Source organism: Sturnira hondurensis, unplaced genomic scaffold (genome assembly GCF_014824575.4).
Source record: "Sturnira hondurensis isolate 20B ecotype Veracruz unplaced genomic scaffold, ASM1482457v3 Scaffold0009776, whole genome shotgun sequence".
Lineage (NCBI taxonomy): Eukaryota > Metazoa > Chordata > Mammalia > Chiroptera > Phyllostomidae > Sturnira > Sturnira hondurensis.
In genome coordinates, this window is record NW_028082407.1 from 394,543 (window position 1) to 413,860 (window position 19,318).

A 19,318-nucleotide genomic window follows, 5' to 3' on the forward strand; every position below is an offset into this window, starting at 1 on the left:
CCCACTAGCGGGCGAAGAAGGGTTTGTACAGAGGCTAAACTGAACTGCTGAGGAAGGAAGCCGGAGGCCCTACGGAGATAACATCATGAAAGCGGTCCTTCAGGAGGACAGAAAATATAAACCATGGGGGACATCTCACATGACGAAACAAGCGAGAGCAGAAGGTTTAGTAGGTGTGACGGCTTCGTAATCTGAGATGCCCATAAACCAATAAATACACTAGGAAGAAGCTGTCAAGTTTACCTTAGATATAAAAAATAATCAGTGAGGCTTGGTGAAGTGGTTCTCAATGATGGAAAACTGTATTTTACTGAGGAAACTACCATTCAGAGGGACAGAGTAGAAGCAGGTATTCACATCACGATAATGCATGTCACTCAAGGGGAGTCCAGTGGAAAGAACTAAAAGAGAACACGTCTGAGAGACGAGAGTGAGACTCAGATGGGTGACGCATCCAGCCAACTGACCAGAAAGAGCAAACGTGGACGTCCCCGCAGGTCACAAGGGGGCAGGTCACACAGGCAGGCAGATGGGGTGGCTGGGTGGCACCCCTGCCGCTAAAAGCAGCCTGACTCACAAGGTCCCGACTGGCCTTACTACTCACTTCGCCTCCCACAGGACAATGGCTGGGGCACCCAGAACCAGAACCAGAACCAAACGCAGACCCAGAATGGGAAGTCACCCACAACTTGGAAGAAAGCAACCTGTCATTTTAGAGTTTTGCAAATCCCATGGCAAAGGAAGCTGGGGGATTACAAATCATCCCGACGAAAAACCAAATGAAGAAACCAGCTGGAATGCGCAAGATAAATTCCACTCTAAGTAAAACTGCTCCAAAGCTGTATAGACAAATACAAGGTGGTGACGCAGACTTGATTATTTTCCAAAATTAAAAAGCCCAGAAGGAGATGCAGGTTGCCAATAATGATAATGACAAGAACAAGCCAGGCGCTGCTCTCCCACCCTTTCCAAAACATTTTTTAAAGTTTTTTTTCAGAGCGAGAATAGGAAAGAAATGTATCTCTTGCTCAGGGCCAACAAAACAATGGGTGGAAACACTTCTGCGAACCTGCTGCGCTTTCCCTTTCCGATCTCGGAGAACGAGGAGAAGAAGCGGAGACGCCCAGAGGCTGCTCGAAAGCAAACACAGGCTGAGGATGCGCTACTCGGGCACTTCATCTCAGCACAACTGCTGTTTGTATCTTGTGCATTCACACTGGTTCCTTCAAGTACTCTCTCATCCCATTGAGGTGATTTGCAACTGCCCAGCTTTCTCTGTTCTGGGATTTGCAAACTTAATGACATACTTGCTTTCTCCCCAGGTTCTAGTCACTTTGGTTTATTAGCAAATGCGCAGTGTGTGTCCTGCCTTCAGCCTGCCCCTCTCCCGGCAGTGCCAGAAGCCGCTGCCACCTAACTGTCAGATAAGACACACTCCCTTAGCAGCCTTCCTGGTCGGCCAGCGGACCCTGCACCACTATTCTTTGCTCCACTGAATTTTCGTTGCACCCCTTTCAAAATCGACTGATCATAAATGTACAGGTTTACAGCTGGATCTCAGCTCTATTCTGCGGCTCCTCAAGTCTGGGCCAGCCCCACACTGCCCTGGAGTAAATTCTGAAACCAGAACTGTAAGCCCTCTAATTCTGTCCTCTTCTTTCAAGATTGTCTGGACTACTGTTGAGCCACATGAATTTTAGGATCGGCTCATCAGCCTTGCAGAAAGCCAGCTGGCGCTCTTACGATTCTGTTGAATCTGTAGGTCAGATGGGAAACACCTCCACTTCAACACCGTTAAGTCTCCGGACCCAAGCACATGGGCTGTCCTTCCCTTTATTTAGAGATTCTTTCACTTCCTGAGACACCTTGTAGTTTTCAGTGACAATGCCATTTTAAATGGTATTTTAAAAATTTTATTTTCTAACAGTTTGTTCCTGCCTTTTAGACGTATGACTAACTTTGGGGGGGGGCATGTGTACTGATTTTGTATCAAGTGACCTCTCTAAATATACTTACATTTTTAAAAAAATCACTGCTACAGGTAATAATAAATCAAGCTTTGGGGGTATCTGCTTATGGATTAACACTGGCTGCGTTCCTCAGTTGGTGTCCAATGGTGCGTGACCCCGCGGCCCCGAGGTTCCTGCAGAGCAATACCCCACCCACGTGAAGGGGGCGCAGGGGCTCCCTCCCACGTGTTTTCAGTTCACTGCCAAACAGCGTGAGCTCGTTTCCTCCGACTTGCACATGGAACCGCCCCTTTTTGACCAAACTCCCCTCACTCAGTGACACATGCCTTTAAAACATCCACTCAGCTAGAGCGAAAGGAAGTGGACAGAGCTGACACTTCTGTACAGGTTCTTTTTAGTTACAATAAAAGGTCTGAAAAGAAAAACCAACCAATTAATTGGACTGGTAAAGAAAGCAGAAAAATTAGATATTAACATGAGGACTACCAGAAATACAATGTATTACACCTGTTATTATCAACCTAAGTGTTCGGCCTTAAGATACTACATCAAAAAACCAAAACAAAACAGTGTGGTAAAACACGTGCCAGTGTGACGCATGTGTGGGATCGCAAGTCTGTGCACAGACAAAAATGCTTGTATGTGGGAACTACGGGCAGCAGTGAGCACAGGGAAGCCAGACGGGAGGCCGCGTCCAGGTAAGAGATGAGTAGCCATGCAACAGACGTGGAAAGGAGAGGACACGCTGTAGAGACATCCAGGAGCCTGATGGACAGGAGCTGGTAGGCAGACATGGGGGAGATCTGAGGGGGATGTCTCGGTTTCTGGCACAACCGCTGGTCAGAGATGGTGCTGGTGACTGAAACGGCTAATGCTGGGGGAGGAACAGATTTTTGGAGGAAAGACACCAAGTTGGACATACTGAGCTCGAAAGGAAACGGGAAGGGAAAGAGGCATTGTACTCTTGAACGCAACCCCAAGGACATGCTGTGTGTTTGTCACAGAAGACTCAGCACACAGGCAAGTCTCCTGATGGTCTCCAGGCAATGGCAGACAGCGGGCAACCCACACGCCCCTCACTGGGGCACAGGTAAAGCGGAGGTGTGTTCACACGCCGGACCACTCCCTTCATGAACTCGTAAGAAATCAGTCTTGAGAATATGGAAGAATGTGCACTGAGAACAGGAGCAGTCCTTGGTGCTCAGAGTCAGGACAGCACTCGCTTTTGGGGGGAGGGAGGAGGAGGAGGGCGGAAGTAGGCGGAAGAAGACTTCCGGGGACTCTTCAGAGCCCGCGATGCTTTACTTCCAGATCAATCTGGGGTCAACTCAGTGTGCTCACTGTGGTAATTCATCACACTGCAGACTTGCGAGTGTGCATGTGATAGCTAGTATAAATGTTCGTTAATTTTTTAAAATGTGGCTATCTCACTCCTTAGGCTAAAACCCTTCAACAGTATTTTATTAATTCTCACCTCAGGATGTATTTATTGATTTTAGAGAGAGAGGAGCATCAATGAGAGAAACACTGATCGGCTGCCTCCCACACACGCCCCAACCGGGGATCAAACCTGCGACCTTTCAGTGCTCTGGGCTGCACCCTGAGCAGCGGGGCCTTCTGGCCGGGCCCTTTAGGAGTGTTCTGATGCTCGGGGTGGGGGGTGGGGACCCTGAGGAGGACATCACGCCAACAAAACAAACCGGTGACAACAGCATGGACCCTGCATAATTTCACGGGTCTGAGGCACCTGGAGTGGTCAGGGGAGCCAAGACAGACAGACAGACAGACAGAACAACGGTGGGTGCCATGGCGGGGGAAGGGGAGGCTTGAGGAGCTGTCCGGTGGGTTTCGGTTTCGCAAAACCAGTGACTTCGGGAAACTGGCTGCACAAGAGCATGAATGTATCACCACCACCGAGCTGTACACTCAACAACGGTTATGACAGTTTGATGTTACGTGTACTTAACCCTAACTAAAAATTAAAAACACACCCTTCGATAGTTTTCTATTCCTCCCGAGATACAGTCGAAATCCTAACACAGCCTAGAATGTACTGACCTGCCTGTTTGTCTCGACCGCACTCCACTCTCCCCTCGCCCTCTTGGCTCTTCCGAACTGCTCAGTGCGCTGAGGGCCTTGGCTCCTCTCAGCCTTCGCTGGTCCGCCTGGCCGGGGCGGTCTTCCTTCTGTGCTCTCTTCATGGAACAGCCGCTCCCACTTTTGTCTGAGTTTAAATATTTTTTCAGAGAAGCCTTGCTTGACCATCCTAGCTCTCAATTTTTGCTCCCTCAGTACCCTGACACTTTCTCCAAGAATTATTATGAAAGAATTGCTTGTGTTATAATCTGTTTGTGGGTTTTCTCCACTAGACGATACACATGGGCCAACTCGCCTTGCTTCCCCCACCAGACAGCAGGCAGGACCTTCCTGTGCAGCTTGCCACGCAGCAGGGGCTTAACAATTATTTGCTGAAGGAATATTTGAAGCCGTTGTCCCACGTGCATGTGGGGTTTCTGACCCTGATGCATTACGGTCTGGTGACAACATGCAAATGAGGATGAACATTGCTGACAATAGTCTTTGAGGAGCCATGGAAGAGAGAGATCAGAAAACCAACCTGTGTGCACAGCAGCCTATTTACAAGACGATGACAACAGACTGTGTGAGTTACAGACCAGGTAAGTGCTGTGAATCCTTAGATGATTGGGCAATTTCAGGGCAGTGTGGCCGCAGACGCCCCAGCAAAACAACTGGTAAAGGGTAACCTGCAGACCCTGAGAAGAGACAGCTGTGACTGCAGGGTGCTGGCACAGGCCCACTGCGCTGGGAGGCACAGTAATGCCCCCCACGTCCTCACGCTCATCCTGGGGCTGGGAGCGTCAGCTACATGGCAAAGAGTTAGGGGTACTCGTGGTTGACTTTATTTTTTGCTTCACCCTTCATCTTTTTCACCCAGCCCTCCTCCCCTCTCCTCTGACAACTGTTAGTCTGTTCTCTGTGAGTCTGTTTCTATTTTGTTTGCGAGTTTATTTTGTTCATTAGATTCCACATATAAGTGAGAGTGTCTGGTATTTGCCTTTCTTTGACTGACTTAATTTACTTAGCACAATGTTCTCCAGGTCCGTTCCTGCTGCACCAAAAAGGTGACTTTAAAATAAAGAGATTACCGCCCTGGCTGCTGTGGCTCAGCAGATGGAGCACCATTCCATTCCCAGTCAGGGCACATGCCTGGGTGTGGGGACCTGGTCCCCAGCTGGGAGTGTGCAAGAGTCAACCAATGGATGTTTCACTCTCACATCAATATTTCTCTCCCTCCCTTCTGCTCTAAAAACAAAATATAAAAATCCTAAAAAAAATACTGGCTCAGCTGGTTGGAGTGTGTCTCATACACTGAGAGCGTGGAGGAAGGCTGCTTGCTCCCCAGTCGGGGCACACGCCTGGCTTGTGGGTTTGACCCTGGCAGGGGCGCACACAGAAGGCAGCCCATCAGTGTTCCTCTCTCTCTCTGACCTGGGACCGGGTGGGTGAGGCCCAGCTGCTAAGTGAGGATCGGAGCGGTGAAAGCTGAGTTAGAGAGGGCCCTGGAGATGCCTTGACGCTGGTCTGGAAGACAGAGAAGTGGCCGCGAGCCAAGGAGCGCAGGCAGCGTCTAACAGCTGCAGAGGGCAAGGACGTGGACTCTCTCTCTCGGAGCCGCCAGAATAGGCGCAGTCTTGCCAATGTCCTGACTTTAGCACTGTGAGACCCCTGCTGGGCTTCTCACTTAAAAAAAAAAAGCTCACCCAAGGATATGTTTATGAATTTTGGGGAGAGAAGAAGGGAGACAGGAGGACAGAGAGAGAGAGACTGATCAGTTGTGTCCCACGCACACCCTCACTGAGGATCAAACCCACAACCTTTTGGTGGGGGGGATAACACTCCGACCAACTGAGCTGCCCAGCCAGGGCACCTCTGCATTGTCAGGAGCCACCCCATCTGCGGTGACCAGTCACAACAGCAACAGAGAACTAACACGCCACAGCTACGCCAAAAAGATTGACTTCGATTCCTTCCTTGCCACAGCTCCTGGGCTAGCAAATCAGGAACAGAGTAAACAAAATATCTGTTTTTTCCATCAGAGCACTTGGTTTTGTCTTTTATGACATCATAAGACAAATACGCATTATATGGCAAAGCCAATGACAAGAATGAGGAAACTGGGTGGCACGCACCTCCCCCATCCAAGTGGTGATTAAAGGCATGATGCTGAGCACCTGGGAGGATTCGGCAACACGCTGCCGGTCGGATCTGTCGGCAGCATGATGACTCACACTGTCATCAGCACCGGAGAGCAGCGACTCTCAACTCTGGGTCCGTGGACCACTTGGGGTTTCAAGAGGCACCCGAACCTCCTTATAAACTGTACTGAAAGTTTTGTGTATGTCTACGTAAATACATATTTGTCAGCAGAAAGCTCCACAAACACTCATCAAAGCCTCAAGGGGACCCCGAGGAGGGAGAGCCGCTGACTTAGACTAGGACGCAGGATGCTGTTTGCTCGCTGGTGGGTGGCAAAGCTGCTGGGAGAAGGAAGCTGCTGGGAGAAGGAAGCTGCAGACAAGAGCTCAGGAGTCGAAAAGCATCTCGAATGGCTGAGGGAACAGGCAAACCCAGTGATATCGTGGGCTCAGGGCAGCCTCCATGAGAAGACCAGACACTGCAATGGGGTGGGCTGGATAGGGGTCTGCACAGATTGCTGGCACAGCCTGGGCACTGCGGGCAGGTGTCCAGAGGACAGGAACGCAGCCCCACTCTCTTCCCTGGGCACCGATGAAACCGACCTGCTGCAGCGGGCTCAACTTCGCATTCCCCTTTGTATCCACGATGGCCACACACTTGGGGCAGAAGTTAGAATCCAGGGGTCAGCAGGGCTGACTCCTTTGGGACATTCCAAGGCAGAAGTGGCCCTGCATTCTCACCCACCTTCTGCAGGTGTCAGCAACCAGGGGCTCCCTGGCCACGGCAGCTCAAAGCCCCGTATCTGTGTCCCTCTGTCTTTCTAGGCCTGTGTCTCTGTGTGTGTCTGTGTCCCTCCTCTCCTGGGACAGATTCCAGTCACTGGATTTAGGGCCCACCCTAAATGGGCATGATGGTCATTTCAACTGCTCACCTCTGCAAAGAGCCTCCGCAAACACAGTCACATTCTGACGCCTCAGGTGGAGAGGGGTTTTGTGGGGCACTAGTACACCCTCTTCACCCTTCAAAGCAGGACATGAATAGACGAATGCATCCTGAGGCTGACAATGCCGTATCCTTGGGAACAGCCAAAAGAACCCCATCCACGAAGTGAAGGGCTACAGAACTTTGGTCAGACTGGGAAGTCATGACTGTCTGCAAATACCCGAACCATTTCTTTCCCAAATGAAAGACAGACTTTCTAACATGTTGTTTGCCAGAGATGAGTGTGGTAAGGCTGTCACAGTCTGTTCTAACTCGAGCTGTAGGCTCATAAGATGCGAACGCTGAGGCCTTAGAGGGGGGCTACACCTGTGATCAGCTGCCCATGACCACCAGGTCCTGAGATTCTATAATTCCTGTCCCACGCCCACTCGGCCCCTTCAAGTGGCCATGACACAGAACAAAGAACAGTAAGAACCCCTCAGTGCAGCAAATCCTGGGGGGAGGGAGCGGGAATGAAGGGGAGTGGAATGCCTGCCAGAAGGTACATGACTGTAGAGAAAACCAGGAGCCCGGGAGGGTCGGAACAGCTCCCACACCGTGAGCAGCAGAGTGAGACAGAGGCCTGAGGGAAGGAGAGGAAGGAGAGAGACCTTGCAGCCAGTGAGGTGACGGGGTGGAGCTTCCAGATGACCCATCTCCTGTGGGGAGGAACGATCGACAGACACAAAGTGAAGCAGCAGGGAGACCAGCAAGAGTCGGAGAGGACAGCTGCTGTTGCTGAGAGCCAGTAGAGGACAGGTGATGTGTCCTGGAGGTGGACTGTGCAGCAGATTGCAGGTGAACCGTGAGGGAAAGCAGCAAGGAGGATGCCTGGATCTGCTTACGTAACAGGAGTGTCACTTCCTGGGATGGAGATGCCTGGGGAGCAGCAGCACAGAGTAGAAGGCAAAAAAAACCAAACAAACAAAAAACAAACCCCGAACACCCAACTCCATCTGAGGCTAATCAAAGATGCCCTCATGACCCTAAGGTCAGACATGGCCAGGGTGCAGCTGAACGTGTGAGTCTGGAGCTCAAGGGGAGAACACGACTGAGAGGAGCAGGAAGTGGTGCCGGGGGCTCGAGGAGACAGGAAGAAGAGTATTGTCCAGACACTTGTCCATCTCTTTACAAGAAAATATGGGACTGCTGCACGTTGTTAAGTGCCCACTTGTTTTTGCTTAAATTTTCTGATCTCGAACCTCCATCAGCTGGGTTCGAAGACTTCCTCCTGCAACATTCAGCCGCTTGGAGACAGGAAGCCTGGGGGAGATGAATGAATGGCACCTGGTGCGTCAGGGGCTGAGCTTCTGCCAGGTGCGTATGATGCAGGGCGAAGGAAAAGAAGAGTGATCATCACGAACAATCCTGACGTCCACCTCGGAGGAGGAGAGACGTGAGAGGCCAGGAGCTGGTGATGGGAGCCCAGGGACAGGGCCCCACCCGGCCCCTCTCAGTGAATGCTGACTGGCAGCTCCCCAGCAGAGGGGGCGGGAGGCAGGGAGCCAGGCAATGCGGTGGCTGAAACAGGTTTAGGATCCGTGGACTTGGACCTGTGCATGAAGGCACCACGGGTTCATCCAAAGGTGGAGGTTCCTGGTTCTGCGGTCTGTGGGTGCTGAACTGAGCAGGGCTCCCGACCGAGACCGTGCTCAGCATCCACAGAGCCCTACACCCCACGGCAGGCCACTGGGGTTGGAGCTCCTTCAAAGGAAAAAAAAACAGGGAGCAGGACTCCTCTGCAGGGGATGTGGGGGAAAGGCGGGAAAGGACAAGTTCACCCCGTGGCGGGCGATGAAGCACGCCCTCTCCAGTCACCCCAGTGCCCCTGTCACAGGGGCAACCACCTCAACTCTGTTTTTAGTTGTTCTGATGGACACCCTCCATCTGTCCTGACAATGCTCACAGCCACTGTTTCCTGACTTGTCAGTGTCAGGCATCACCCATGGATTTACGCTGCCGCCAGTTAGGGTTTTTCTGCCTTACACTCCCTCATCTTCCCGCTCTCCTGATTTTATCATTTCATTATTTTCCTCTGTGCTTGAACCTCTACAGTTTCTGCAACCAGAGACTAGGCCTTGCATCCTCGCCCCACGAAAGGAAGAGGCCGGTCCTCCCCAGTCCCTGGTGTCTCTTCTCCTGTCTCTGCCCTTTCGTCACCTGCTTACCTCTGTATATTCTTCAGGTTGATAACACCTACCCTCTATTCTGCAACTGTAAGTCTTTCCATGCTTTTAAAAAGATTTTATTTATTTATTTTTAGAGAAAAGAGAAGGGAAGAAGAAAGAGAGGGAGAGAAACATCCATGTGTGATTGCCTCTCACATGCCCCCTACTGGGAACCTGGCCCACAACCCTGGCATGTGCCCTGACTGGGAATTGAACTGGCAACCCTTTGGTTAACAGGCTGGTGCTCAGTCCACTGAGCCACACCAGCCAGGAGTTTTCCATGTTTTAACTACAGATTGATTTTAAACCCTGAAAACCAACAAAACCAATGAAAGTGCTAGTGTCATCATCAGAACATCACAGAAAAGCCGAGTCCTGGGCCAGGATTCCGCTCCCCCCGCCCCCGGGACCCGCTTACTGTGCAAAGCCACACCTGCTTCCAGCTTCTTCATAACTGGACCGCCTGTTCCTGGTCTCGAAGCTCTTTTCTTATGAGGGAAAAACACGCCCTTTTCAACATATTCCCAGTATCGTCCATCCAGTGTCCCGTAGAGAATAAACTTCACAAAAAATTAATCTGTAGACACTAGTTCCATTTACAGAGTGTGACTTAACCCCTAGAAAGGTTTTATATTGAACATGAACAAACTACCAAACAGAGAGAAAAGACGATGGGAAATGTCCTCCACGATCCAATCAATGTAATGGTTTTCATTTCTACATCCTTGCCCATGGTGAACAAACCTACTACAGTCCCCACCCAATCACTTCACACTTAACTTTGTAGCAAAGACACAGCTTTCCTGACAGTCCCCTGGGATGGCAGAGCGACGGTCCCCTTAGTGGCTACACCACAACTCACGGAACCTGCCTGGGAAGCAGGGCAGGGCGTGGCTCTGAGCAGGGCATGGCCCTTCGAGTCCCGGCTCCACAGAACCCTGCGGCCAGGCGGCTGGTGGGTCACCTCCCGTGACTGGGGCTCCAACATCCATCACCTGGGGCTACTTCCTACCCCCCACGTATCTCGCTGAGCATCCAGCATATGAGAGTGGACAGAAAGTCAGAACCTCTGCTCTCGGTAACAAATAGAAACGAGATAGTCAACAATTTCCAATCATGTTAAGTGCTATAAAGAAAAAAAGCACCAAGTGAGAAACACAAGCACCTTAAATTACTTCCACAGAATGAGGACCTAGCACCACCCGCAGCAGGTAAGAGGCCTAAATGATGACCCACGTGCAACACTTGGCACCGCGCCGGGCACGCAGCGTGCACCCCGATGTGCTACCCCAGGCAGACCCGGGGTGAGCCCAGAGCACCACACAAGACGTGCCCTCCTCCGGGCCCACCCCCGCTCCTCTCCGTCAGGACAGACCCCACACTGCCACTGCTCCGGGTCTGCCTGAGGTCACTGCTCCTGGTCTGATGGGAGGCCATTTTGTGTCCATTTCTCTTCTAATCGTGTTCATGTGTTTTTTTACCTTGTTACATAAACTGAACATATTTATAATAGCTGTTCTAACGACATCTGTAATCCCATCACTGGTTCCGTTTCTACACCTCTTTCTACTGATTGGTTTTTGTATTGTTATGGGTCAAATTTTCCTGTTTAAGTTTTGGTTGGAACTTTGTCTTGAATTCTACATTTCTGGGAGCTGGATTTGGTTGTATTCCTTTACATATTATCGTTGGGCTTTGTTCTGGACCAAATCCGTCTGATCCCTTCCAGGTTTGCTCCTATGGGTGGGTCCAGAACCGACTTTTCTCTAGGGCCAACCTGGCCTCGCTCCATGTCCCCTCTCACTTGGCCCATTAGCAAGTCTCTCTCCGCTGCTGCTGATCGGTGAGAACGTGAACGGCTCCCAGTCTTGTGTAGACACCCCCTGCTCATCCTGACGACAGCCCTTCACCAAACACACAGGGCAGTCTGAGTGAACCCACGGCTGTTCTCCGGAGCTCGCTCTTGGTGCAGCCCTCCCCCCCACTTTCCCTCCACCCCATCTCTGCCTGCCTGGGCTGTGGCAGTTCGGGAAGACTCCCGGATTCTTTCGGGATTCCCCTCCCCCCACCCACCACACGGCTGCTTGCAGGGTCTCCAGGTGCCCGGCTGGGGCTCTGCTGTTTATTTCCTTTCTCTCGGAGACCACTGTCCTGTGCTGTTTGCTGACCTATTTCTGAAACTGCAGTCTCATCACTCTGCCAGGTTTTCCAGTCACTCATGGCAGGGGTGGGGGGAGGCAAACCTGGTGCCTGTTACTCCATTACAACTGGAGGCAGAACTAATCAAGTTCAACCTCCAATCCCACATTTTCAACGAAACCTTTCTAGACTGACCAGTCTAAACAGATTCTTCTCTGGCCTCCATGCCAGTTGTGACCGGGCACAGTAACAGGGACCCCGGTGTCCGGTGACCTCTGCCCGCCAAGCCCCTGCCCAACAACGCCTGCTGCCAGGGTTGGTTCTGGGCCGAGCCAAGGATGCATGCACATCGCAGGTCCCAGGGGCCTGCCTGTGTCAGGCGAGAGTTGGGCGCAGCCCTAGCTGCTTGGCTGAAAGGAAGACACTATCCCTCTTCCTGGGGACCTTGCAGGGTGGCACAATTCATTTAGGCAGGAATTAGATTCTCAGCCATAAACACAGTTTTCAATGGGAAAAACAGAGGTATACAGGAAACTAGAACAGGGATTGGCAAATATTTTCTTAAAGGGCCAGACAGTAAAGTTTATTTCAGGTGTGCAAGCCACAGGGGCTCCTATTACAACCACTCAACTCGGTAGCTTGAAAGTAGCCCAACCTACGAACACAGGGTGCCGTCAGCCCCTGTAAACTGACGGGACAGGTGGCTGCCTGCCCCCCCACCCCTGCTGGCGTTCACACAGCCCTGCTGCGGAGCGGACTCCCCTGGCAGGGCGAAGACGGCCGCCCCACCTTCTGCCTCCCCACGTCCTCATGCCACCCAGACAGGGCAGCTGTCCTCAGCCAAGGGATGAAGCTCTGCCAGGCAGAGCTCACACAGCACGTCTTCTGCACACACCACCGCAATCACCCAAACACAAGCCCCTAAGAAGTATGCATTACATATTTCTAAATCTATTTCATGTCATATTTGAAGGGTTCCCTTTGTTTTATTCAAAACTGCCCCCAAGAAAGCTATCCTTACAACTTACGGAAATTAATGAATGTCTAGTGAGTAAAATACCCCAAAGAAGAGGAGACAAATGGTGATGGTCCTGAAAGCTGAGTTTCACTCTGCAAATATGTCAAGGTGGTTCCGCTTAAAAGAACCAGCCCTGAGGACGACACACACGCCCCCCAATGTGGACAGGGCAGCGGGCACGGCTGGAGTCCTCTCTGAGCACGATGAGCGCCTTCTTGGCACGGAGACAGCGACTGCCTCAAAGGGACTGTCGACTGTCACAATTCAAATCCAGAAAAGACAAAGACTGGACACAGCACATGCAGATCATCTCACACAACAAATTCTGAAAGTGTTGACCTGTGCATGTTCACTGCGGCACGTGCATGCATGTGTATGTGTGTGTGTGTGTCTGGGATTGGATTGATAACACACTGCCCTTCTGTCACACGTGTATTCTAGCAGGTCTGTTCAAAGGCTGGTTCTGTGACTTCATGGTCACACTTTGCTCGAGGTGGAAGGATCTCATCTGATCTAACCTTCCGTTGAATGAAGGCCTTCCCTTTCATAACAGCGTCCAAAACAACAGTCCAGAGGTTGCTCACCTCTTACAGCTCACGTTCGGAACAAAACTCGAACCACGGTGTGTGCTTGGCCTCCATGAAGGGGGATCAGCGCCCTCGGCCCCCCTACCCCCGCCCGCACGTGGGACTGGCCTGGGCGAGTCGGTCTGAGCACACTGGCTCTGTCCTGTGACATACAGCCAAGCCCGCCTCCCCGTGCCCTTCAATGCAGGCAATTTTTCTCCTTTACCCAAATTCAGGACCACGTACCATTCCCGGGAACTTTTTCCTCGGTCCCAGCCCCATCCTGCACACTGAGGCCTGAGGGACCCTGCCATTGAATGGGCCAGGTCTGGAGCAAAGTCACTGGCACAGCAAAGACATCCACAACGTGAAGAGTAATGGTGGGAGGAAAATTAAAGGCAGCAAATACAGACAGCATTTGTAAGAAGCTCCGCCACCCAGAGAAACAGAGAAATCGGGGGTGTGGAGGGGGTAGGAGGACAGACGGGGAGGTCAAACTTTAAAAAAAATTCAATGTTTATATGCGAATGGATCATCCAAGGGCAAAGGAAAAACACAGCCTGTAAGAACACTCTCTAAGTTGTAACATAATTTATTGCATGTATCTCCTCCATCATCTTGGTTATCTGATTTATGTGAAAATTCGGTTTTCTCCAGCTCCTTCTGAATTCTCTTTTTTCTCAGGCTCTCTGCTCCCAGGATCAGCCCTATTTTTCCTCTAAATATTTTGAAACCTCCACCTACACCCAGCAGCGCCTGCACCTGCCACTGTGAAGTCTGACTGTGCATGACCCTTCATCCACAGTCTCACTTCCACAGCCACCTCCTTCACCCTTTATGAGTATTTCAAAAATGAAGTTCAGATGTAAGGAACGCATCCAACAGGATCACTTTCAAAACACAGAAACCTAAGGTTATTGTTTAAAAATTTTATAGCATCGCTACAGTCAGCAAGATGACCAAAAATGTCTACCATTTGGTAAAATTGTTCTCTAACCCTGTAAGATCCAATTCTGAAAATCCAGATGCAAAGCGAAAAGTGGCTGATACCAAACCCTCCCCACCAGCACATCTGCATACATAATGACATCATCAATACAGGGCCCTCTTCTCTCCCAACCCCCACTCTGGGTTCAAACAAAAAGTCAGTGTGTGTGCACAGAACGCACATTTACCGCGTCTGCTCCACGGCAGAAACGACACTAGCTGCATCTCATTGTTTCCCCCTCTCAGCTTGCCCTTTGCAAAAACTGCAGTTGGCACACGAGCCGCGCTCCTGCAAAAGTCCATTTCTGAACGTGAATTCTCTGCCAGTTACAACGTTCCATCCCTTAGCGTCCAACAAGTGAATCTCCATCTACAGATGCACTCTGTTTAATGACAAGGGAGATATTTTCAAAGTGCACTTGTTCCTGCAGTATTTTCTTAAGTGTAACACTTTGCATAATGTACTTTTGCCATGCCGCAGCACCTCAGAGGAAAAGGCCCATCTACCCCGCAAAGGCACAGGACGAATGGACATTCCTGCTCAGGAACGCTCATGCCCTGAACCGACTAACTGACGATGGCAATGCAGCAAGAGGACTTCTATCTAACTCCACCACCCAAGTCAGAGAGGTGGGTGAGTCATCATTACCTCAAGCTCTAGGAAAACTGCACAACTATTTTTTCTGTATGTTCCTGTTTACCAGACAGCCCTAAAATGACTTTTCATGAATTTCACATGCACTGACCACAGCTGTGTTTTCTGTCTGTTTTGCCAGGAAATTTCTCAAGCTTTGTGTTTTTGCAATTGGACCATCCCTTCGTTTAGTGTCGATATACAGTGAGTCCCCAATAAAGATGGTAAGGGTTTTCAGTGCAATGTTATAGAAGCATAAAGGTGCCAAGAAATGTAGTATTTTCTCTAAAAGCATAAAAATGTGAAACTCACTAAATCAAAAATATTGTAACCTGAAACACCCAAACATTATTTCAATCTTAACCCGTTTTTTTTAATTGAAATATTGATACAAGTAATTTTCCTCAACATAATTTTAACAGATTTCTACGACCATTCTTGTTTTAAAAATACATTTGTAAGTTCCTACTGCAAATGCTGCAAAATGTCTTGGATTTCATGTAAAGCCATAGGTTTAGAAACAATCTACAGGCAAACCGACTTACAAAGACCTCCAACCAGAATGTGAGCTTCAGGAAGGGGAGATTTTTATCTGTTTTGTTCACTGCTGTTGCCCCTGCCTCATGCTACTGCCTTGTAGATGGTGCTTGGCACCCAGTAGGGCTTCAGCTTGTACTTGCTGAATGGGGAGACGGTCTGTGTGCAGACCCCTCAGCACAATGCCAGACCCAAACCACTGCAGGATCCCATCAAGCGCCAGGAGAACATCTGGAGCAAACTCCTGTGCAAACACAAAATGAGCCCCCAGTGCATCGAGGAGAGGATGAGGAGAAACTCGGGGGGACTGCCCCCAGACTCAGTCTTCACACCCTGCCCCAGCACCTAGAAGCCCACCCACCCATTCAGAGACTCACTTCCATTAACAAGATCCCTCTTTTCAAAATGCAGGAGCCACTGAAGCCTTTCAACAGGGTTATGAAGTAAATATCTCATTATTGCATTTGGCAGACGAATTGCTTACTTTCCTTGTGGCACATGGTTTACCTGCCACCACGACCCAACCCAGAGCCCCACACGGCTGCCTCCCCGGTGACAGGAGCCACCTTCACCCACACCTCAGTGCACATTGGCTCCCGGGCCCTCCAATCCACACACCTTAAATAAGCTTTCGTCCTGGGGGGGGGGGTGTTCTGTTCGGGTGACAGGCAAGCAACATGTAGCTCAGCACTTTAGAGGCCAGATTCTAAAGCAGGGGTGTCAAACTCATTGTCACCAGGGGCCACATCAGCCTCATGGTTGCCCTCAAAAGGCCAAATGTAATTTCAACTCCTTAACTGTTAAGGAGTAGTTCCATTTACACAGTCCTAAAATTATTTCGGCCTTTTGAAGGCAACTGCAAGGCTGACATGGCCCCCAGTAGAAATGAGTTTGACACCCCCGAATAAAGTGATGGTCATGGATCTGGGGCCCAAGGAACCAAGCCCTGGACCACAGATTTCAACACACTGCCCAGGGCCAGCACTTGCTTCGGGACAGCGAGGCTCTCTTCCTCTTCCTACCTCCCATGTGACCCGCGTGGTTCTCCTCCGCACTAGAACACAGGCGACTATTGTTGGTGCCACAGTGTGGCAATACTGTGTGTCCCAATCACAGTGACTGGCACAGACCAGGCAAGCAAATATTTACAGAATGAACCAAAGACCAAAGCTGCTTCCGTGGGCAAGCGGGGAAGGCTGTTTTCAACAAAGTGGAGATGAGAAATGCATCTTTAGCACCTGATTATTGGTATAAAAAAAGACTTTTAAAAGACTGGTCTAAATTGGGGACAGGATAAAGCTGAGAGCCTCAGGTGATTCCTTTTCCCTCAGCCAGTGCGCCTCCAAAGAACAAAACAACCTGGCACCGTGGTGTGCCAACAGAGCCCTCCTCCCAGGGGCAAGCTCTCCCGTGTCAGAGCACAGACCAAACACCACCACTGAGGCTGCCCACTTCGGGTCTCCTTAACAGCAGAGCAGCTCAAATCCCCTCCCCTAGCTTCCTCTGGGCGACACTGGGGGTGGGGAGACAGACATTCTCCAAAAAGTTTGCAGTGGGCAAAAAAAAAACAAAAACAAAAACAAACAAACAAACAACCCCCCCCCCAAAACCACGAACAGTAATTTCTACAAACATGTTTTATACCAGGTAATTAAACAGAACCCATGGTTATGCCTAATAAAGGATAAACTAAATGGCTTCAGAGCCCATTCTTGAAAATTTTACCTATTTCCCCTTTGGGCAGCCTCCGTGACCTGAAGACTTGGCTATCAGATTCTCCACCTGAGATTTTCAGGCGTCAACCTGAAGTACAACTACTGGGGCAGAACAAGAGCCAAAAGCAACAGGGAAGATGCCCATTTTCCTCTTTCATCCCCCCCCCCCGCCCTCACTTGCCACTTAAGAAAAACCGCACGTTTCTACGCGAGGAAAGGGCCTCATCCTTTGAGATGCAATGCAGCGTTCAGCCGGCAACGCGGGCCGCCGAGGACCAGCCCCCGCGACTGAGTTTTGCGCCCCTCCATAGCCTCCTTTGTCTGAGCCATCCCTGCAAACTCGCAGTCCAGTGCCCTACAGCAAACGAGCCTTCTGCCCGCACAGGAACGCTCCCCGAATCGGAGGGCGAGCAGCAGAGCCCGGCCGCGCTCGGAGCCCCTTCCCCGCCGCAAGCAGGCCGGGCTGCGTGCGCACGACCGAGCCCTCGGCCCCGGCGACGGCCGACCGGCGCAGGGGGCCCGGCGGCGGCGTGGGGTGGGGGCCCCCGCCCACCGCGCGCCCGGGTCGCCCCCGCCCGGCACTCACCTCCGTGGATGGGCAGCGGCGCCAGCACCTGGCCGCGGACCTCGGCCTTGGGCGAATCGAGCCCGTACCGCCCGCGGTCGATGCGGAACGTGAGCGGGGCGCCGCGGCCGGGCTCCTGCACCGTCACGTTGATGAGCGCCGTGTAGTACTCCTGGCTCGCGTTGTCCGCCCGCACCGGCCACAGGCTGCAGGTCAGCAGCGCGAGCGTGGCGAGCCGGGCTGGGCCCGCCCGCGTCGCGCCGCTCATCGTCCCTCCGGCCGCCGCCGCCGGTCGCGGACCAGGCTCCCGGGCCGGCGCCGAGAGGCGGGGCGGGCGCGGCCGGCGCTGCGGCGGGAGCGCGAGCGCGCGGCCGACGCGGGCCGGAGCACCAGCGCGGCCCCCTCGGCGCCGCGACGCGGCGGCTCGTCGCCCTCACGTCCGCGGCCCGCCCACCCGCGGGGACGCGCGCGCGGGCCCCTCGGCGAGGACGGCGGGTCAGGCTGCGCGCGCCCGCTCACTCAGGGCTTCTTCCATCCCTGGCGCCGGACCCGCGGAGTTGGGGAAGCCTCGGGAGGACGCGGGAGTGGGAAGTGCTCAGAGGAAGGTGCGCGGAACACAAAGCCCCGCCGCCCGGCGGCCACCCCCGGCGCGCGCTCGCTGCCGCCCCGCCCCCGCAGGCCGAGGGGAGCGCGCAGGCCTGGGCGCAGCCCCTCCCCGCGCGCCTGCGCGGTGGTGGGGCCCGCTCCCGCTGACTGGCACGAGAGCCGGAGCTGGCCCGGTGCCCTTCCTCGCCCATCGCGGGGTCCGTTTTGTCCGTCGGGAGTGACGGGAATGGGGCCTGCAGCTCAAGAGCTTTTCAGGAGCCTATGGGAAAGTTTGAGATGAGACTACAGAAGAGAAAAGCTAAAACTTTACAATTAATTTTAAAATGAAATGTATGATTTAATATGTCATCCGGTCAACTTTAAGTCATATAGGTGACATCATGGTGGGGGGGGCGTTCTCTGTAAATAAGACTGTCGGGACCCACTAGCCTGGAACTGTGAGGACCCCGAGTGGTTAGGAAGGACTTTTGCGGGCTAGATGAAACGTCCAGAGGACCCACACAACGGGGAGATGGCAGTAAGACACCATCTCCACCCCTTCAGCCCCCCAAATGCCCCACACACCGTGTCAGTTCAGCTATGCACCCTTCTAAAGCATAAACAAAGGGGAAGGATAGTTCAGGCGAGGCTGAATTTAGGAGCTTATAGGATATTGGGCTGTTTCCTCATTGTTGCTTGCAGGTGTCCCGGCCTGCACCTCCGGCCTTCTGCAGTGAGGGGGTGGGGTCAGCCTGGCTCAGCCAAATACACCGAGAATTATGGTGCTGTTTCCGGGAAAGGGGCATAGACGGAATGTGGGTTAAAGCAGTAAGTCGTCCACTGGTGCTTTCTTGGAGGCATCCTTCACGATTTCTCCCTCCAGTGTCTTCCCTTCCACCCTCTCAGCCTCCACCTCCATCATCATTGTCTGTCCAGTCTCCCCCACTTACTGAAACTGGATTTTATTTACTTGCCTCTGGGAAGTACAGCTCCTAGACCAAGTAACCAGGCCCCCTCCCAAAGCCCAGCACTCATGGAGGACTCTGCTCTGGCTCTGATGCCTCTGGACCCTCTTCACACAGCGAAGAGGCCTTGGGACAAGGCACCCAGATTCAGGCACCTGAGACCTGGGGTTCCTGTCCAGACAGCTTCCTCTCACTTGGCATGTTCTGGCTGCCCTAGTCTGACACCTCATGCCCCCTACTCCCTTGTCCTTATAAGGGTCTATCGAAGTG

The 19,318-nt window shown here is 52.2% G+C and overlaps 1 protein-coding gene across 3 annotated transcripts in view; it reads right to left on the bottom strand.

Annotated features, from left to right (window-relative positions):
- Positions 1-17,859, bottom strand: part of RNF130 (ring finger protein 130) — a 99,462-nt gene extending 81,603 nt beyond the window's left edge. Inside the window, exon 1 of one of the 3 annotated variants that reach the window (XM_037058026.1) lies at positions 17,520-17,859. In XM_037058026.1, coding sequence (XP_036913921.1) covers positions 17,520-17,766 — 247 coding nt within the window. In that variant the 5' untranslated portion in view covers positions 17,767-17,859. The remainder of the gene's footprint in view (positions 1-17,519) is intronic. The other 2 variants (XM_037058027.1, XM_037058025.1) reach the window with 2 other exon arrangements.
- Between the last annotated feature and the right edge of the window lie 1,459 nt (positions 17,860-19,318).